This window comes from Diadema antillarum, unplaced genomic scaffold (genome assembly GCF_040938485.1).
Source record: "Diadema antillarum isolate AM-2024a unplaced genomic scaffold, OU_Dant_1.0 scf00000029, whole genome shotgun sequence".
NCBI classification, from domain to species: domain Eukaryota; kingdom Metazoa; phylum Echinodermata; class Echinoidea; order Diadematoida; family Diadematidae; genus Diadema; species Diadema antillarum.
Window position 1 is genome coordinate 3,014,306 of NW_027270918.1, and position 22,920 is coordinate 3,037,225.

The 22,920-nt window shown below is 40.6% G+C and overlaps 1 protein-coding gene across 1 annotated transcript; it reads left to right on the forward strand.

Annotated features, from left to right (window-relative positions):
• Nucleotides 1–1,034: 1,034 nt before the first annotated feature.
• LOC139738134 (cholesterol 24-hydroxylase-like) lies at nt 1,035–22,020 on the forward strand. Its single transcript, XM_071648798.1, has 13 exons — nt 1,035–1,482; nt 2,682–2,762; nt 8,334–8,415; nt 9,343–9,503; nt 13,493–13,631; nt 14,472–14,585; nt 15,940–16,174; nt 16,602–16,674; nt 18,272–18,356; nt 18,958–19,068; nt 19,724–19,818; nt 20,306–20,378; nt 21,870–22,020. The coding sequence occupies exons 1-13, from the start codon at nt 1,313–1,315 to the stop codon at nt 22,008–22,010; spliced, it is 1,560 nt and encodes a 519-aa protein (XP_071504899.1). The 5' UTR covers nt 1,035–1,312; the 3' UTR covers nt 22,011–22,020.
• The last annotated feature ends 900 nt before the right edge of the window (nt 22,021–22,920 follow it).

Consider the following 22,920-nt stretch of genomic DNA (forward strand, 5'->3'; position numbering starts at 1 on the left):
CGGTGGAGTCTTCCTCTAACAATTCTTAATGGATTACTTCCTTAGTGGCTTAATATCTTTTCTGAAGAAAATTTGCTCCCGCGTCGATGTGTATCAAGTTGTTGTGCCCATCTGTATCACATCTCTGTAACATACATACCAAATCAGAACTTTTCAGTGTTTCGTCCATTTGTGTGTAGCGTCAAACATTTATGATCATTATGCATGTACCACAGGATTTTACCTGATTTGTTCCTTCCTTTTCGCTCAAGGAAGCCAGAGCCACAATCGGAGCACAAATACAAATACGTAGTATACGAGAGTTTTACGGTGAAGTGAATCACTGGACGGGATCAGGGTCAACAGAACTTTTTGGTGTGTCACTGCCAACAGCAGGGTCACAAACCACACTGAAAATCACCTTTTGAATTATTGCATATTCACCTTGTGAATAATTGCATTATTGCTCGACACGCTGTGTAGTGCCAGGCTGTGATTCATAAAAGAAAAACGAACAATCCTGTGAATATATACCCTACAAATGAAAAAAAAACACCTCTGAATTCATTCTGTCCATAATTGCAAAGACCGGTCAAACTTTCCTTTAACCCTCTAGAAATCACTGATGGAAAAAAATAAAGTCCGCTGGTAATATTAATCGGAGTCTTACTGTCAGTAGCGAATTAGGGGTAAAATCGGAAGAGGATCACTAATTAAATCGTAGCGGTTATAGCCGAGATTTTTTCACCCACTCCGTGTCGTAGAGACAAATTGGGTAAATATACTCGATTACACAGAAGCCATCAAAAGCGCTCGTTTTCAGTCCAAGATCGAGATTTCCCTCTCAACGTATAGGTCTCGTCATTTGTTTTTGTTTGATCCTCGAGAGCGCGGCGGACTTTGTACCCAAACAAATATGAGACATATTCATTGGTGACTTTCACACATTCATTGCCAATTGTGTGCTGAATGCCTACTTTATCCCAGGTGCCATGGAATTCGCAGCGTATTTAGTGAACAAGGCGTCCATTTGCAATAGCTTCAGGCATCAGTGACATCAGCAAGGGCGTAAACAACACACTCCTCATTACGAACTTGAAGTTAAGACTCGGCATAGTCAAAGTACGAGCCCACGGTGAATGAACGTCATTGCGCCACCTCAATAGAGCTCCATCCTCAGGCCTGTTCATCCCACAGAATAATTCAACGCCTGGCTTTACGTGAAAGCAGGAAGGTGAGACACCTCCCTGGTGAAAGGGACACGAAATAAATTCTCCATAACTCCAGCTTACAAGAGTATTGTATACTAGGGACATTGATTCTTCGTATAGCAATGGCCGTTTCCCTGTCAGCTATGTTGCCCGGCAGCCCTTTTCTCTCCGTGATCGTCTCTTCGATCCTCGGTCTGGTCATGTTGCTGGCGTTGGCTCTGCTATGTCTGTCGGTAATCATACTCCGCATCGAATACCGTTTCAAGGACATACCAGGACCGAAAAGATCGAGGTAAACAATATGAAGGATATTACGTCGCATAGTGAATGCTGTGGTGATCATGGCGGTTTGAAGTTCATTTTGTTCTAAAGTACAATGTATTCAAATCTAATGGCAATTTTTCAGTACTGATGTAGACTATTTAATATCATTTCAGTCCCATACATTTAGAGAGAGAGAGAGAGAGAGAGAAAGAGAGGAAAGAGACGGGTAAATGTAATGATTTGAACGTGAAAAGCACAATGTCGAATATTTATAAGGAGCATGAATAATATGTACATGTATTTAAACACTTTACTCACTTGCCTGCATCCCAAAAGAGAAAGATGGAGAGAGAGAGAGAGAGAGAGAGGAGAGAGAGACAGGCAGACAAGAAAAAAAGAGGATTAGTAATAGGGAGAAAACGAGAAAAAAGAAGAGAAAAGAATATTGTCTTGTAGCACAGGGGTTCAATTCAACAGAAACATAGATCAGACCGATGATAATTAGAACATGACGATTTGAATATAGATAATTCGATTGAGAGGGTGATATTTTTGAGCATCTCAGATTTTATTCTCTCATGTCTATAACGTGGTCATAACTTGTATTGCGTAGAACTCATTTATGTTGTATTCTTGGAGGCAAAATATTGTCCTGAACGTTTCTTGAACATAATAGCTTGCTATACAACTTGGATGGATGATCGATTAGTGAGAATGTACATGAGCTAATTACGAACGGGCTTATATAGCCAGCAGCATAGGAGATGATAGAGAAATTGAGTTCGTTTTATCTTGAATACGATGATGTGGAGAATGGAGATGGTGGGTTTTTTTCAGATATACATGCGACATAATATTATGAGAAGCAGAGAAAGCCAACTATCTTGATTGCACCAAGTAATGTTTTTTTTTTTCAACAAGACTTGCGTGTTTTCTTATATTGATTTGGAAAATAAACTATATCAAAGAGAGAGAGAAAAAAAGAATGCCAGTATATGATATAATAAATCATCGGGACGCAATATGTTTTAAAAAAAAAGTCTTGTTCGCACGCGACATCACAACCATAACATACGAGCAAGGTAGCTCTTCAACCTGTTTTGTACCAGGAACTTTGAACAATCGACGTGTTATAGCTATGCATCACTTCATAAAATATTGCACCAACGGTTCCTATATGTCTTTTTCTGTGTTCTATAACAAAACTTCATACCTTTTTTTTCACAGCTTCTTCTGGGGAAATATGAAAGAACTCCAAGGGCTTAGAAATAAGCCAGAGGCGTCTTCAGCGCAGATCTGCTATAAGATGTGAGTTCTAAGAGATAAACAGTCTTGGCTGATATACATATATATACACATACACATACACATACACAAACATATACATAGGGCCTATACATATACATATACATATACACATACACATACACATACACACATACATATACGTAAACATATACATAGATATATACTGTAACGAAATTCGGTGGAACCGATTCGATTTAACTGTTCGATTAGTATTTGTTATGATCGATAGTGTCTATAACATAGAAAGGGGCACAATATCGAAACGTTGGAAAAACGTTTCAAGGTGGTAGTGCATCATTATGAGTTTAAACATTTATTATCTAATATGTGGTTACTTGTTTGTCGTGGACAAGTTTGGATTATCTTAATACCAACTCCGGTTTAGACCGATGATACATGCCGAATTATAGTAACCATGTACAAGAGATACTGTTAAAACGTATAATCATTGAAGGAATTTTGTAACCACGCCAACATTGTAAACAATTTGAAGGACTACTGCGAGTATTATCCGCGTAGCTCACGGCCGTGCGGGATTGCCTCCTCATTCCGCGATAGGAGGAGAGGCATATAAGGTGGCCGTTGTGTGACATAGTCCGCAACAAGTAGCCCGTGTATGATACATTTCAAGTGTGTTGTTAATGTTCACTTCTATGTATAATAAACTGTACATGTGTTCCTGAATTGCTGTCCTCACTGTGTCTTCTTGAGAGTTCTACCACATTACAGCAGCTTGGAGAGTGGTGGTACATGTTCCTGAGTTGGAGCGCTGTTCCTGAGAAGACCAACTAGTAAGCCGTTGGATTTCGGGTATATTGGTAATGTGACTTGTCGCATAGTCCGTACCCCAATCCAAGTCCCAGCCGTCGCCGTTGGATTTCGGGTATATTGGTAATGTGACTTGTTGCATAGTCCGTGCCCAATCCAAGTTCCAGTCGTCGCCGTTGGATTTCGGGAATAGTGGTAATGTGACTTGTCGCATATGCCCTGTGCCCAATCCAAGTTCCAGTCGTCGCCTGAGGAAGTTGGTAACGGTGCGATATAGCACTTTACCCCGTGCCACCAACGATACCTGTGCCACCATAATGATTGTGAAAGGTGTTCCACGTTAGCGTGACTGAGTTGGTAACAAAACTTGGTAGCAGAACTTGGTAGCATGAGTTGGTAGCAGAACTTGGTAGCAAAACTTGGTAGCAAAATAAGTGTACCAATTTAACATCCTCTACAAGTGACGCTTGGGAGTGACATACTTTAAGTGATGCTGAACTTGGTATGTGTGCCGCTTGTGTTGGTGAGCTGCTTCTGACACAACATAATACATGGTAGCGTACAGACTAGTAGTTTTAATAATTTAAAGGGATCGTTGTAAACTGCAACAAAACGAACCCCGCCTACTCGGCCATCCTGACACGACTCGCGGAGACATTTGTACAAACAGGCAAATACACTCTCTTACTTCATGACGAGAAGGCGAGTTCGTCACACATGGTGTCAGGAGTGGGATCCCTATTTGTAACTTTTGTATGAATAAATGTAGTTAACTGTGTTTTCACTATGGCACACGAGATACCATTGTTGGAGTTGTCGCTTTTGCTGGAGAGCAAGATCAGCGAAATCGACGACTTAATTGCTCAGGTGTCAGAATCGGTACGCAAGCAAACTGGAGTAGCACCAACTTCGGTTTCTAACTTACGCTGCTCACCGATGACACTTGGAGGGCGCCGTAACCAGTCGTCACTGCCACCCTCACCAGTGGTGTCACCTCAGCTGTTTGGAGATGCGAATAGAGAGGTGGAGTTGTCAGCTCCGCCATCGGCAAAGCTACTACCTCAGCAGCATCAAACTCCAATGCAGCAGTCGCATACATCTCGTACAAGTGACCAGCCTGTTACATTTGGTGGACAACCAGATGTAATGCCACACCAGTTTGGCCCGAACCAGCGACGTCGAACAGAGCTCTGGGACCAGAGACGTCATTATGATGTTCAGGGCAACGAAACCAGCACACCGGCTGTCATACCAGATAGATATGATGGCAAAGGACCTGTGCTGGATTATCTTTGCCATTTCGAAGCTTGCGCTGGAGTTAACCGCTGGACGGAAGTGGAAGCTCTTCAATATTTGGCTGCCAGCTTGAAAGGAGCTGCTGTCAAAGTACTAGCACAGCAGACGGGACGCAAATTGACGTACCAAGAACTCGTGAACCGCCTAAAGCACCGCTTTGGACCTGTTTCGCATTCAGAAGTATTCCTGGCAGAACTGCGCACCAGGCGACGCAGGCCCAAGGAAAGTTTGCAGGAGCTAGGACAGAGCATTCGCGAGCTGACATCCACGGCATATCCTGAATTCGAGGAAGCGGGCCAAGATAAATTGGCTCGAGGTCATTTTCTCGATGCTATAGTTGACCGGGATATCCGAATCGGCCTCTTCCGGGCTCAGCCTCGTACGCTCGACGAGGCAATCCAAGCTGCTCTCAACACAGAAGCCTTCCTGCGGATGGAGAGCGACCGTCGGCAGTATAACCGTGTCTTGCTGTCACAGAAGGAAGATAACGTAGTGGCTGTGAAGGATGAAGACACTGCTGACAAATCCATGGGTGTGTGTGAAAATAACACCACTCTCATGATCGAAGCAGTCAGCGATCTAATAAAGAAGAGGGAGAAGGAGCAGCCAGCGCCAGTGCCGAGAAACGACTTGGCATTAAAGACTGAGACACTCCCTACAAGCGAACAGGAGGATAGTCAGCCTTCTGACAACAAGGAGGACACATCCAAGGAGGGTACGAATCCTCCAGACGACGGGTGCACACCATCCAGAGAGGCATCCGAACCAGAGACATCTCACCCGCCACTACCTAGTTCCAGAACTCCACTTCTGTCATCCACGTTCCAGAAAGGACTGTACGTGAATTTGAACGTGAATGGGCAGGAGGTGATGTTTCTGGTAGACAGTGGTGCATCGCAGTCATATGTCTCAGAAGCAATGTACCTGCGAATGAGACCTGAGCGAAAGCCACCACTTGAACCAGTGACAAGCATCGTTCGTCAAGCAGATGGATCTCGGTTGAATACAAAGGGACATGCTACCATAGAACTTCAGCTTGGCTCCTGCTTGTGCTATGTCGACTTGGTAGTAGCTGACATAAGAGCTGAGGGCATCCTTGGTCTGGATCTCTTGATTGGTCTGGAAACCACGATCGACTTCGAGAACATGCAGCTGCATACTCCATGGGTATCTCTCCCGTGTATAAACAATGAGAAACAGATATGTGCAGCAACGACAGCACCGACGTTGGTAAAAGGGACAGCGCCAGCCAACCTTACCAGCCTTGCTGAGGACGACACAGAGACCACGCCTCTCGACGAAGGTATATCTCAGAATCGTGTGCCGCCACATCTGGTGGACTTCTGTCAATGCAGTTTGACAGAAACTCCCCCAGAAAGCAATTCATCGGCATACCAGCTTCTGAGAGACGACTCAGAGGTGTTCTGTACAGGCCGAGCAGGGACACGTGTCAGCGTCAGCGCGACAGCACCAGTACGAGTGTGTGACGACTCTTCCTCACCTGCACGCTATTCTCGGTCACCGGGAAGACCACCTGATTATCTACCCCGATCGAGGAGCCGCTCTCCGTTGGGGCACGCCCGTTCCTCTCGTCATACATCGGATTCATTCTGGTACACCATGCCAGGGTGAAATGTGACATTTCTCGTGTCAACCTGTCTGCTGCAAGGGAGCAACCAGGTCAGGAAATCAAATGAAGAGACTGTTGAACTCTTATAAGATGAGATTCTGACGAACAATTTAGTCTATATGACAATTGGACAGCTTTGAACTACAGACTGTAGTTGTCTCAACGTTAATATGGACTGTACGTAGAGTTTTGTAAAGGAGCAAACGTTCAATAATGTTCAGTAGTAGTACATTTTTGTTGTCATTTTTTACTCTCTATGTGTTCGGCTCCAGGGACGAAGCCTGCATGGGGAGGGAAGCCATGTAACGAAATTCGGTGGAACCGATTCGATTTAACTGTTCGATTAGTATTTGTTATGATCGATAGTGTCTATAACATAGAAAGGGGCACAATATCGAAACGTTGGAAAAACGTTTCAAGGTGGTAGTGCATCATTATGAGTTTAAACATTTATTATCTAATATGTGGTTACTTGTTTGTCGTGGACAAGTTTGGATTATCTTAATACCAACTCCGGTTTAGACCGATGATACATGCCGAATTATAGTAACCATGTACAAGAGATACTGTTAAAACGTATAATCATTGAAGGAATTTTGTAACCACGCCAACATTGTAAACAATTTGAAGGACTACTGCGAGTATTATCCGCGTAGCTCACGGCCGTGCGGGATTGCCTCCTCATTCCGCGATAGGAGGAGAGGCATATAAGGTGGCCGTTGTGTGACATAGTCCGCAACAAGTAGCCCGTGTATGATACATTTCAAGTGTGTTGTTAATGTTCACTTCTATGTATAATAAACTGTACATGTGTTCCTGAATTGCTGTCCTCACTGTGTCTTCTTGAGAGTTCTACCACATTACAGCAGCTTGGAGAGTGGTGGTACATGTTCCTGAGTTTGGAGCGCTGTTCCTGAGAAGACCAACTAGTAAGCCGTTGGATTTCGGGTATATTGGTAATGTGACTTGTCGCATAGTCCGTACCCCAATCCAAGTCCCAGCCGTCGCCGTTGGATTTCGGGTATATTGGTAATGTGACTTGTTGCATAGTCCGTGCCCAATCCAAGTTCCAGTCGTCGCCGTTGGATTTCGGGAATAGTGGTAATGTGACTTGTCGCATATGCCCTGTGCCCAATCCAAGTTCCAGTCGTCGCCTGAGGAAGTTGGTAACGGTGCGATATAGCACTTTACCCCGTGCCACCAACGATACCTGTGCCACCATAATGATTGTGAAAGGTGTTCCACGTTAGCGTGACTGAGTTGGTAACAAAACTTGGTAGCAGAACTTGGTAGCATGAGTTGGTAGCAGAACTTGGTAGCAAAACTTGGTAGCAAAATAAGTGTACCAATTTAACATCCTCTACAAGTGACGCTTGGGAGTGACATACTTTAAGTGATGCTGAACTTGGTATGTGTGCCGCTTGTGTTGGTGAGCTGCTTCTGACACAACATAATACATGGTAGCGTACAGACTAGTAGTTTTAATAATTTAAAGGGATCGTTGTAAACTGCAACAAAACGAACCCCGCCTACTCGGCCATCCTGACACGACTCGCGGAGACATTTGTACAAACAGGCAAATACACTCTCTTACTTCATGACGAGAAGGCGAGTTCGTCACAATACATATATACATAACATATACATACACATGAACATATACATGTCCATGTACATGTACATATACACACACACACATATATATATATATACATGCATATCTAGGCCTATACATAAATATATATACGTATATATATTTTGCATTTAATTGTCCTGTCAATCATGAGCAACCACAAATCTCTCCAATATTGTTGTAAAAACTCACTGATATTATATGTCACTTATAATCTTTTTGGACTCAATCTTTGTGACCACAGATCCAGAGAATATGGGCCCATCGTGGGGCTTCGAGTCTTGTGGAAGCCGATAGTCTTTGGTACCAGTCCGGAGCTCGTGAAGGTATATCCTCACGTGACAGTTATACATGTAATCCTGTTAATAATGATGATGATAATGATAATGATAATAATAATAATAATAATAATAATAGTAATAATAATAATAGTAATAATGATAATGATAATAATAAAAGAAATAATAACTAATAATAATAGTAATAATAACAATAATAATAACAATAGTAATAAGAGCAAGAAGACGAGGAAGAAAAAGAAGAAGAAGAAGAAAAGAAAAAAGAAAGAGGAAGAGTGTTTGTTCTTGTCGCCGGAAAAGTTGTAAATGATTGTTAAAGCTATAGGAAGATGAAGTTTCTAAGCATGTAGCCTGTAACCATCAGGACAAGGATAAAAACATCTATCTGAGATGACGAGGCAGAGAAAACAAATTGTTCGCTCTCATCCATCTTCACATCTTCCATTTCATTCGGGTTTACTTTTTTTTCACAAAGAATCTTATTCACTTATCAACATTCAGGTACAAATAAATGTCACATCATAATCATGAAACATAAAAACAAAGAATACAATTTACTGATAGGTAGCTTCAGACGGTCTAAATACTTTGAATACGATTCCAGTTAATATTGGATACAAAACCTTTAGTCAGACATATATTCATCTACTTTCTTTACTTGCTTAAGAAATTGACATAACTGGCGAAAATCTAATCATTCGTGTTAACTGCCATGTCTTCTAGGAAAACGGTAGATAGGAGAAGATCTGCCGACTGGAATTTGATATAGACTTTGACCAGAAGTCAGAGAAATTCGTTTTTACAAGTTGGTGGTGGACTGTTGCTTTAGTCGTATATACAATCCATGTCAGTCTAAATTCATTATTATTATTATTACTAGTCTTAATATCATCATCATCATCATCATTCTCATTATTATCAATTATTATTATTATTTGTGACGATTCCTACCAGGAATTGCTCCTCAGCAGCCGCCATCCTAAATCGAACGAGTTCTACAAGGTTTTCCAGGGAGTGTTTGGCGCGCGTTTCCTGGGGCATGGCCTCGTATCGGTGGTGGACCACGAGAAATGGCACAGCAGACGAGCCATCATCAACCCGGCATTCAAACGCAAGTGAGTATCAATTAGTAAAGCCCAGATTTGTAGCTCACCTGAGCCAAAGGCTAAAGTGAGCTATCCATGCGATTATTCATCGTCTGGAGTCCGTCGGGCGTAAAGTTTTCACTGCATGTTGTATCAGCTTCTTCTTGAAAACCCCACGACGGATTCTAACCAAACTTAGCAGGTAGCATCCATGCAGAGTAATGAAGTGACAGTTATCAAATGGGCACAAAACACCACCACCATGGGGGGGGGGGGGGGGACCCCGAGAAATGATAGAGCTGAGTTATAGTGCTATAAATAAGTACAATGGTGATTGTAGTTTTAAGTATGTTCATAGCGGATCCAGCGACGGGCCCGGGGAGGGAGGGGGGGGGGGGTTCAAGGGTTCAAACTGGACCCCAATTATTACATTGTCATCTTTGTCTTCAAAAAGCATGGTCAAATTTTCAGAGCCATCGAATGTGGTAAGTATTAGGACTAGGGTGTTAAAATGGCCACTATGTCCCCCTGGGAGTCTTTTAGGGGATCCGTCGCCCCAAATTATAGATCTTTAAGAAGATTTAAAAAAAAACAACCATAAGAAAGTGCTTTAGTAAGCACACTGTCAAGTTTTTGTTGTTTTTTTGTTTTTGTTTTCTATTTTTGTTTTTACGAAGGACCCAGGGGAGCCCCTCCCCCTACAAAATCAGGGACCAACTTTTACACTTTCATCTTCTTATTAGCATGTTAAAATTTCATCAAGCTTGGCGGATGATAGAATATTTACTTGGTCAAACAGGCAGGATTCCCACCAGTGGATCGCCATGGTGCATATTCCTCGTGAACAATGGTAAAACACCGGAATGTTTTACCATTATATATCTTCACAGGAAGCTTGTAACAATGGGCATAGAGATCACATATAGGATGCATCAAGGATCGTCTTAGGGTGCGTTTATCAACTCCTTTTCTCGGCAGAAACGGGTTATCCAAACAGCTTTCAAGGAATTTTTTTGAGTTGATAAACGCAAAGCTGTTTTGAAAGCCCTTTAGGAAAACCTTTACGAAAGGGTGCGTTTATCAACTCTCCTTTCTCGGCAGAAGAAGGTTATCCAAACAGCTTTCAAGGAATTTTTACGAGTTGATAAACGCAAAGCTGTTTTTAAAGCCCTTTAGGAAAGCCTTTTCGAAAGCCCCAAATTTGTGGCTATCCAAACAGGTTTCCTAAACAGGTTTTCAGAAACCTGTTTGTAAAAGCCGTTTGGAAGTTGATAAACGCAAAGTTGTTTTGAAACGGCTTTGTGGTCTAATACTTCAGTTACAAACAATGCACGCCTTATGGCCTCTTCTCTTTCGGGTCGAATAGCGCAATGCAGCTGTGCAGTGACAGGCAAGTTAAAAAATCGAGTTCGCGAAGAGAGCTGATAAACGCAACTATTTTGAAAGCCGTTTCTAAAGGGCTTTGGAAAGGGCTATCGAAAGCCGTTTAAACAGGGGAAAGTTGATAAACGCAGCCTAAGGGTGGGATTTCACGGAGCACGCGAACGATTTGCGAAGGACGCGAATGACAAAATCCAACATTCGGAAAAGTTTTTCTCCGAATGTTTTCCGACAATGAAGCCGAAATCTATTCTTGCGCAATTTGTGCGAAGTTTCCACGACGTATGTGCGAATGTCGTGTGTATCATTGCTTAAGTGCAGCATGTTACGTACACGAAGAACACGCGACGGAAATGCGAACAACGAAAAATTTTCAATAATCATGGGAGAAAATGTACCCAAGGAGAGGTGGAAGCTGTCTTGAGTTGAATTTTTTTCTTTCCTCTATTTCTCCTTTCTTTTTCTCTCATTTTTCTATTGTGTGCTTGCCTACATTTTGTTCCTAGGACGTATCTCCCTAGTAAAGCATATGATCTTTTTTTTTTTCAGTTCCTCCAACACATAATCTCTATACTTCAAATAAAATTGTACATACTTTAGATTAATTTCAACTGTATTCTGCGATTTCTTTTTGTATATCAAACATTTCTTTCTCTTTGCTAGTCTTTAATTTCTTTTGTTACTATAGTTGTTAATAATTGTTTGATGTTTAGGTGTATGCTACGATTTTTATTTGTAGAAAACGTATAGGTCATACATCCCCCAAACGTGCGCTAAACGTTCGCGAGAATGTCTCAAAAGGTGCGCGAACAGTTTGCGATTACGTCGTGAAATGATCGGAAAAACTTCGCAGATTTCGCGTAACATACGCGAGACATTCTCCAAAGTTTCGGAGTCTGTTTGGGGTTTCACGAACATTTTGCGAACATCGCGCGTGTCTTGCGAAGGTCTTGCGCATATGACGAGGCTTTAAAGACACTTTCAAGAACAATTCACGAGCAAATCACGACCAAGTGTGCGGAAAAGGTTCGCAAAAAATTTCAAACTTTTTTGAAATTCTCGCCGAAGTAAAAACGACATTCGCGAACAACTGACGACGCTTCCGAACGCTCACGACCGTTTGGCGAACTTTTGCAGACTAAAATACGAATGCTGGATTTTGCCATTCGCGTCCTTCGCAAATCGTTCGCGTGCTCCGTGAAATCCCACCCTAAGTCTCATGCCGCCACTCAGAAATATTTGAAGTATGTGCTAAACTGGAGCTGCCTCACAGATAGGAGGACAATTGATTCATGTGGCATTGCATCATGACTCGTCACTCTCAAAGGAAGATATGTCTTTATGATGGTAATTGCTTTTCGCCGTCCCTTCTTAGAAAACAAGCGGCACATTAATAGTACAGGCAGTCAGGGCTTTGGAAAGGGCTCTCGAAAGGGCTATCGAAAGCCGTTTAAACAGGGGAAAGTTGATAAACGCAGCCTTAGGGTGCGTTTATCAACTCCTTTTCTCGGCAGAAACGGGTTATCCAAACAGCTTTCAAAGAATCTTTACAAGTTGATAAAAGCAAAGCTGTTTTGAAAGCCCTTTAGGAAAGCCTTTACTAAAGGATGCGTTTATCAACTCTCCTTTCTCGGCAGAAACAGGTTATCCAAACAGCTTTCAAGGAATTTTTACGAGTTGATAAACGCAAAGCTGTTTTGATAGCCCTTTAGGAAAGCCTTTTCGAAAGCCCCAAATTTGTGGCTATCCAAACAGGTTTCCTAAACAGGTTTTCAGAAACCTGTTTGTAAAAGCCTTTTGGAAGTTGATAACCGCAAAGCTGTTTTGAAACGGCTTTGTAGTCTTGTACTTCAGTACTTGTACTTCTCCTCGGGTCGAATAGCGCAATGCAGCTGTGCAGTGACAGGCCAGTTAAAAAATCGTGTTCGCGAAGAGAGTTGATAAACGCAACTATTTTGAAAGCCGTTTCTAAAGGGCTTTGGAAAGGGCTATCGAAAGCCATTTAAACAGGGGAAAGTTGATAAACGCAGCCTAAGTCTCATGCCGCCACTCAGAAATATTTGAAGTATGTGCTAAACTGGAGCTGCCTCACAGATAGGAAGACAATTGATTCATGTGGCATTGCATCATGACTCGTCACTCTCAAAGGTATGTCCTTATGATGGTAATTGCTTTTCGCCGTCCCTTCTTAGAAAACAAGCGGCACATTAATAGTACAGGCAGTCAGGGCTTTGGAAAGGGCTCTCGAAAGGATTATGGAAAGGGCTTTCGAAAGGGCTATCGAAAGGGCTATCGAAAGCCGTCTAAACAGGGGAACGTTGATAAACGCAGCCTTAGATAGACCCAGCCAAACGTAAAAAAACAAAACAAAACAAAACTTAGAAGAGGGCCACACTTCACGTCAGTATGTTTTTTTTTAGATCTCTGGTTGCAAGTATATTTTGGTGAGTTTTTCTTGGGGGGGGGGGGGGGGGCTCGAAGGACCACTTTACTTTCTTCCTCTGCTCTCCTGCTCCTCAGCAAAAGATTTCTGCATGACATTGCCATCATCATTATCGTCATCATCATTATCATCATCATTGTCATCATCATCATCATCATCGTCTTCATCCTTGCTTTTCTCTTTTTGCGTCACTCAGATACCTGATCGGCATGATGGAGCAATTTAACGAGGGCGCCGAGGCATTGTGTGAAAGTATTGTCGGGAGAGCGGACGGTAAGACCCCGATCACCATGCTGGACGAACTCAACAACGCAACCCTCGACGTCATCGCGAAGGTAACGACGACAATTACATCGTCAGTTTTACTGATCACACGGATTTGTCATATCTGTACTGCATTTAGACTTCTTTTGTTACGTCTGTACTCTAGTGCCGTCCTTTCCAAAAAGCAAAGCAATGCAAGAGAAAACAGCAATATTGAAAATTTTGTGCGACATCGTAAACCAGCGAGCACAAAATAGGCCACAAAACCTTCACATCAGAATGCACGATTTGTTTGCGGGCCTTTGAAAAACAAATACATGGAAATGAAACAAAAGCTAGATGTTTATATAATTCTATAAACAATCCTTCTTTCAGAGTCAAGTTGATTGACTTTGCGAAAAATCCCGTTACGACGAATCAAAGAGAAGTTTGTACAGTGTATCAACCGTCATCATCACAGTAATACGTAACAAAGGCCTCTCCAGTTATAGAAGTAGCCCCAAAATTCATTGTTTCGTGGAGCCTGTCACAGGGGCCGCGGAACGTTTTTGAAATTGCGGGGTGCATGGGGTGGATGCGAGACCGGGGGTCAAGGTCAATTATAGTCTCCCCCCCCCCCCCCCCTCTCCCCGTTTTCGCGGCCCCTGTGTCATGGAAGACGTGTCATCGCAGATTCGCCAAATTGTCGGATTTTTTTTTATAACTTTGAAAATCACAGTTTCTGGCAATGTTCTTTGATACAATATAGGACTCTGGGTGCACTGTTACATTTTGTTGTTTTTGTTGTTGTTGCTGTTGGACTGTCGTTTTTGACATTGTTAACATTATTGCCGTTATCATTTGTCAATGTTGACGTTGTCATTGTTATCTTTATCATCATCGCCGTAATTATTCTGTTGAATGTGTCATAGGTTGCATTTGGCATGAACACCGATGCCGTTGGCAACCCGACCTGTCCGTTCCCTGCGGCCATCTCCACCGCTCTCAGGGGGCTTCAAGAAAACTTACGAAATCCATTGATAATGGTAAGGAATGACGTCGTCATTAGTTTCGTATGTTATATGATTATTGAGAGTAAATCGTAAATAATGCATAGAAATCTAAATCATTCGAAAACTATGTTGTTGTTTTTTTTCAATTGATGGGTTTTGAAGCAGCCACAGAGAGTAAAGCATCCATGTTTTCTTCAAAATTGTGTGGATTCTTATATACCAATCTGATAACGATGATTTCGATGACATCGTTCAACAAAGGCTATCGATTGGCATGAATGATAAGGAAGTAAGTGGAATGATTATTGCACACGATAGATTTAAAAAAAGAAAGCCTTGAACTCTTAAAGGGATGGCACAGTTTTGGTGGAGATGAGAATTGGGTTTTTAACTTTTTGCGAGATACCAAGAAAACACTTATGATATAGTACAGAACATACCATTATAAGAGGAATTCAAAGTTTATTTGACAAAGATCGGGTTTTGAATGACTGAAACATCAAAAAACAAAGTAAAACAAAGCGATCGTAATAAAGTGTGGGTCCCACACTTTATTAGAATCGCTCTTTTTTGATATCTCAGCCATTTCAAAACCAATTTTCATCAAATAAACGTTGAATTCCTCATAGAATTACATGCTATTTCACATTTTATAAGAGGTTTCTCATTATCTCACCAAAAATTGTTAGAAACCTGAAATTAGGTCTCAACCATAACTGTGCAATCCCTTTAACCCTTGAACCTCTAAAGTTAACCTTGAAAAGGAATGTCATTGTTATTCATTTGAAGAAATAGGGAAATTAGACATTTTGTTGACTGTGTGTACAGAAAAGAAAAATAAAACGAATCATAGATCCACCCGTTCACCTGCCTCGTATCATTATCATTGTTATTGTGTTATTATTATTATCATTATCATGTAAGATAATAAATTATTTCTTTTTTTTCTCTATTTTGAAGGAAGGAAGGAGGAGGGAAGAACACTTTCTTTCCCCCAAAAATCTCAGGTTGATCCGGAACCTGAGTGCACTTTTACAATATCATTATGTACATGTCATAGTTATTTGATGTTCTCGGCCCTGTTTTATGAAGAGTTAAAATTGATTATATAGTTGATTTCAACTGTAAGTCTATGTCAGCCTGTGTGGTAAGGAAATTCAAAATCGATTTTATATTTTGGTAAAACGGGGCCCTGGTTTAGAGACTGTCTTTTGCAAGCTATCCAAGCTGTTTCATCAGAACTATGTGTTATATTTTGTATAATGTATTTCACGCATTTTTTCATTCTGAGAATTGAGAAAGAATACATCGATAAAAAGAAATCAATAACCCCCCCCCCCCCATTCCTTACCAAACTTACTTTCCCTCTTTTATGTTCTGTTTGAAGTGGGACTTTTCAAGTAAGTCCCGAAAGTTTCGCCAAGATGTAAGGGAGGCCATCAGACTGGTGCGCACAACAGGTCGGAAGTGTGTGGAGGAGCGGATCAGTGCGCGTCAACGGGGAGATCACGTACCGCACGACATACTGAATATGATTCTGGAATGTTCCAATGACTTGAAGGGGAGTTCTGATTTCCAGATGGAAAATATGATCGACGAGTTTGCTACGCTTTTCATTGCAGGTATAAACGACAGACGAGCCCATGTGCAAGTAGCCGATAATTCGAACCTAGTGCCCACGACATTGATTCATAATTACTCAGTATTTTCACTGGGTTGCCTTCAACACTGATCATTCAATATTCCAAATGGGCAAATCAGTCTCATTACATAACATTTCACTAGGAATATTCCATTCTGATGAATAGCATTGAGTAGTGATATTGTATCATTTGTTAAGTTATTACACGCCTCTATTGGATTTAGTACGACATGTTTTGTAAGTTTGCTTCGATATTGTGTGCATTTTCATTTTCTTATCTTTGCGCTTTTGGATGACCGATATCTGCTCACCAAAGGCATAAGATTATCAAACATTATTCAGAATAACGAAGAATGCAGCTTATCGACGGGATCATGGATATTATTTGCTTTGTCTTTTACGCCAAGGTCAAGAGACGACCAGTAACCTTCTAGCCTTCACCATACAGCAGCTAGGAAGGCATCCCGATGTTGCCAAGAGGTACATGCTCATGATCCTTTTTTTTCTCTCGACTTTTTACTGTTATATTGTGTGTTAGTATAGTAAAGTACATCACACAGGGCGTTAGTAAGCAAATAATCAACGTTGGTGAAGGTGATGGGACAAACTATCACTTCCGAGGCGATCTGGATGTAGCGTATACACATTCAGGTCGCCGAGGAAGTGATAGTTTGTCTCATTGCCTGAAACTAAAAGTTGATTATTTGCTTTATATTCCACATCTAGGGTCCTAGAAATTCCCATTTTATTCCACATCTGAAACCGTTTTAGCTGTCTTTAGGTATCCTTAGGGCTTAGGCTACGTGTGCGCGTAGATGACAAAACAATGAATTTGCTGCGCGCACCGCGCGGCACCGAAGTGAAAGTGCGTTGCACTGTGTACTATCAAGTGACCTAGGTCACATGATAGTCCACAGTGCAACGCACTTTTATTTCGCGCGTACTCATCTTGCGTTAGGGTTGTGTGGACTGTGTGGAGATCAGCGAAACAAAAGGGACTATCAACATAGAGTGTAACGAACTTTTCTTCTCAGGTGATGTGATGGGCAAAACTACGTTTCATCACGTGATCAGCTCTTGACCAATTCTATTGCAACATTCTTAGTATGTGGAATATAATAAAAATTATCCACCCGATAGTAACTTTGGACTGTTTTAAAGTTACGAAGCCAGGGAGGATAATTTCACTAACGTCCAGCCAAGTATTATATGGGTTATTCATTTTATAAAACGGTGTCATAATCACCCATTCTTGCGGGCGATCACCACGGCTCCAAACTAACTGAACAGCAGACACAAACAGTAGTAACAAAGTACATGTCACTATTGCAATAACGCCCGTGAAAAGTAAATTTTGGTCAGAATAAAACACTGGTTACTTGACAGTCCTTAACCAATTGATTAAGATCCTTATAACATTTATATAAACTTCCACTTCATGTTGGTAATATTATTTCCCTACGTTCTGAAGGAGGTATAAGCGAAGTGCTTTTATGCTATAGAAAAATGAAAATATTTGAAACTCCTATAGTTGCGGTACAGTGTACCACTGCTGTAACGTAATGAATTGTCGTAGTCTTATCCAGCGAAAACATAAAGGAAAATCATGATTTGTGATTGTCCCATTTTTCTCAAGTTTCATTGATATGTTCTACTAATATTGCTATTTTAAATGCACTGAATCAACATGATATTGGGGTAGTTTCTCTTTAACAAAAGTGAGTCTGGTTTGCAAATGCATTGCCGACAGGTGATGCACGCATGTAATTCGTGGGCATAAATACCTCTCATGCCTGATATAGACAGCAATGTCTTTGCCTAATAATCTCAGAGATTTTAATCTCATTGCCATATAATAATCATCTGAATTATTACTGACGTCTTATCAATCGCATACATCAGTGTATTAAAGACAAGCACTGACAAAAAAAAAAAACACCCCACCACAAAATGGATTTCAATTCATTTTATACGTAATCTAGTGGCAGACAGAAAACATACTGAGCTATCCAAAATATTTTCAATCCGTGCGTTCATTCGTCATCATAACGCGTTTGTCCGTCGAATCTATGAACAGGCTGCAAGCTGAAGTTGACGAAGTTCTGGGCGACAAACCTTTCATCGAGTATGAAGATTTGGCCAAGTTGGAGTACATGATGAGAGTAAGAGTGCACTGTCCATAATGTTCAAATATCTAATAGTGCCATATCGATCAAACTATTGGAAGACTACCCTCATTTGACATGAATGTCTGTGCAACTGAATTTCATAAAAAGTTGCTATGATGGCAGTTGTCATGGTAACAACAAGATTCTAGCTTTCTAATTGGCTGGAAGCTGCTATTCTAGCAAGAGTTGCTATCCTAACATCTTTTATGAAATAGAGCTGATGTTATACATTACGTATACTTCGTGTTTGTTACAGAATGATGTTTGCCGTCAGCTTTTCAGGCCATCCTGGTTCATTTGAGACTAACCCCTTACTCCACCCCCAACACACACACACACAGACACACAGACAGACAGACAGACACACACACACACACACACACACACACATATATATATATACACACACACACATACACACATACACACACGCACAACACGCACCCACAACAAAGCGTCAACAAAGGTAAAATAAAAACAGAAAAAATGAAGAAAGAGACACAAAGAACTAGTCATAAAGTGATACATACACACTGTCATGATAGGATTTGTCATTTAGAATGATGAAATCACTTCTAATTCCAATTGTCTATAGGTCTTCAAAGAAACACTTCGCCTGTACCCACCGGCCCCTGGCAGCACGCGAGAGGTGGCACACCCCATTAAATGCAATGGAATCACCATCCCTGCCGGTACTTCCGTTTCGGTGAGACCGTACTCTCGCTTTATTAACTGAGTGTCTTCTCGTCTTGTCTCCAGGCAGAACACATTCATCCACGAGCATTTTCCATTTGATACTGAAAATTTGACAATCCATGCCCATACCCATGAGGATCCAAAATTCAGCAACGAGCGAGAAATCGAAATGTCTTTGGGCATAGCTTTGCCACGTATTGGATACCATTTGTTATCACATGTCTATATCATAAGTAGTGGTAATAAAGTGTCAGGATATGAGAATGTTACTCGTTCAACTTTGTTTATGTGTGTACACATGATTTTTTTTTCTCAAAGAAATTGTATTCACATATTAACATTCAGGTACAAATAAATGTCACATCATATTATACATAAAACAGATAATAGGGTTTGACAGGCAGCTAAAAGCAGTCTAAATAATATGAATACAATTCCATTTAATATTGGATACAAAACTGTCATTTTTTCAGACCTATCCAAAATTCATGTGTGTACACATGAATTATAATAACGTTGTAACCACAACATTCGTAAGTTTTGTGCGACTATGCGGTTGATATGAAGGTGAATACAATACTTAGTACAAGGGATATGTTGCTTGAAGGTTAACGTCAGAATTTATTAGAAGAGATAACTTCCTTTTTCACTCTTATTTATAACAGCTCATGACAGGTGCCATGGCTCGAATGGAGGAATACTTCGAAGACCCATTGCTCTTCAATCCAGATCGATTCAAGACGACCGACGAGGAACACATGTAAGTTTTACCTTTCTCTACTCTTCATCCTGTGTTTCCATGGATACGATCACGTCATGTTCTTTTTGATCGGTTGATTCTTAAATTACAAATCGTTCGAGTTCAAGTCATTGCTATATAACTTTTGTGTGTTGTACATACTACTGTAAAATTAGTTTAATCTTTTGGACGAATTTTATTATAAAATTAATGTGATGTCACATACAAGTCCCTTGACTTTGAATATCTTAACATTTCTTTTCTTAAATCAAAGGTAATTTCTTCACCTCAAATATATATCTAACATTATTTTGATTACTTATGCATGATCTCGATATAATTTTGATGCATTTATTGTAACATGGCACTGTTCTTTGTATTACTGTGTGGACGTCAAGACGACTTGCATGTACTTAGAGCCGTATAATTAACTGTGTCGAATAAAGAGCATAAATGCAATGTTTGCAATTAAGAAAATAATCAAGCATCATTTATTGTTCCAATCCAGGAAGCGACATTTCTACGCCTATTTCCCATTTTCGTTGGGTCAACGGTCTTGCATCGGTCAACAGTTCGCTCTAGTGAGTGTTCTTCATTGATAAGTATATACGTATTATTTCATATTTTTGAAATTATTCCCGGCATAGGTGGAAATGAGAAGATTGTCCTGTCATAGTGAAACCTATATCGTGATTATTGCTATTTTTTTTTTATTACCGCCCATGTACATCTCCCCAGCTAATGATGGTGTATACTGTTTATAAACAGATCAGAACCACGAATTTATCACAAATTCTTTAGAATTCTTTAAAAAAACTTTATTTTTGACATGTCAGATACCAGTTTCACAAAGATATTTTTTATTTGCAATTTTGTAACTCACTTCAAAGCAGCCTTGATACCACCAGCTGAGCTGTGAGATGAGTCATGGCTTTATAGTCCATGGGCCAGGCCAGATATTGGTACCATCTGAGGTGGCAAAACCTTTTTGGTGTCATTTTGTTTGTCGGGCATAGATATGCTTATCAAGCTATGATAGCATTTCCAAATGAGTAGCTTAGTCATAGTAAATGAATTTTAAACCAATTTGGTCTCGTTGTTATATCCCTGTACTTCTGAATCGAAACTAACCGCCATACAAAGAAGAGCACTGTCTTCTGTATGTTCCATAGAGCTGTAAAATGCAGCTCTATGGTATGTTCACAGGTGTTCTGTTGTAAACGCGGTGCGCTTAGTCTTTATTCAAGGCAGCGAAGGGAATATCCAAAGGTTATGATGTCCACAGCGCTTAGTCTATATTCTAGACGGCGAAGGGAATATCCAAAGCGTATGTTACAGTGTATATCCTTTTATCTAAAAACAACAGCAACAACAACAAAAGCAATTCCTAGTGAATTTTACCGTATTTTTCGATCATTTATCATTTTCCGGTGAAAACGCTACGGTGGAAACGCTGATATCACGCCAATGTCGCTTTATTTCCCTCCAACAATATAAGATAATGCAAAAACAATGTACCGGTACACTACGATACATTTTAATGAATGATATTGTAAATGAACAGAGTGATTTTTGTTTAAAACTGATGTATTTGTTGATAGGGTAGTATAAAAACAGTATAGATAATCCCTTTTATGAGGAACTTTAGATATGATAACGGTACATTGGTCTAGATAAAGAACTAAGCGCACCGCGTGACAGCTGTGGACATCATAACCCTTTGGATATTCCCTTCGCTGCCTTGAATAAAGAATAAGGGCACCGCGTTCACAACAGAACACCTGTGGACATAAAGAAGGCAGTGCTCTTCTTTGTATAGGGATATAAATACGAGACCAAATTGGTTAAAAATGCATTTACTATGACTAAGCTACTCATTTGGAAATGCTATCATAGCTTGATAAGCATATCTATGCCCGACAAACAAAATGACACCAACAAGGTTGTGCCACCTCAGATGGTACCAACAACCCATTTTTCGGGTCTTGGCCCATGGACTATTATGAATACTGTAGATACTTTATATTTTGATATATACTTCATGATATTATCATGATTATGTATACTCGTAGATCGAGGCTCGGGTTCTCCTCGGTAGACTCCTTCAGAAGTTCCAATTCCGCCTCGACCAGTCACAGCGGACAGCTGTCCTGGACGAACTCACTGCCAAGCCAAAGGACGGGTGCAAGAATTTCGTCACTCTCAGGACCTAACGACTCACATTAAGAGACCTGAGTTAAAGGGATCGTACAGTTTTGGTTGAGACCTAATTTCAGGTTTCTAACATTTTTTGGTGAGATAATGAGAAACTTCTTATGAAATATTAAAGAGCATGTAATTCTATGAGGAATTCAACGTTTATTTGATGAAAATTGGTTTTGAAATAGCTGAGATATCCAAAAACGAGCGATTCTAATAAAGTGTGGGACCCACACTTTATTACGATCGCTTTGTTTTACTTTGTTTTTGGATGTTTCATTCATTCCAAACCCGATTTTCATCAAATAAACTTTGAATTCTTCTTAAAATGGTATGCTCTCTACTTATCATAAGTGTTTTCTTGGTATCTCGCAAAAAAGTTAAAAGCCCAATTCTCATCTCCACCAATACCTTACTATCCCTTTAACATTTAGATTGGAAGTCCGAGTTAATACCCCATATTGTTACTGAACTCTTGACCTCTTTTGCTTGTGTCTTCGTTTCTCATTGTTTGTTTGTTTGTTTGTTGTTTGGTTACTTATTTGTTTGTTGCAAATGCATAGCCTTCGAATACTATTTAAGCATTTGATATGCGAACTTTCTTTTACCGGTTTGGTGTGTTGGTCACTCGGGCTCTAATATAGGGTTTTAGACTTACTTCCAGTGTTTGTGTTTTTCCACCCTATCTTACCTGGTCGATGTATGGAAAGCAAAGAACAGTCGGATAATGATGACATCACTAAAACCTCTACATGAACAGGCGGATAGTGATGACATTACTATTCAGAACCTCTAAATGAACAGGTGGATAGTGATGACATTACTAGAACCTCTAAATGAACAGGCGGATAGTGATGACATTACTAGAACCTCTACATGAACAGGCGGATGGTGTAGTGATGACATTACTATTCAGAACCTCTA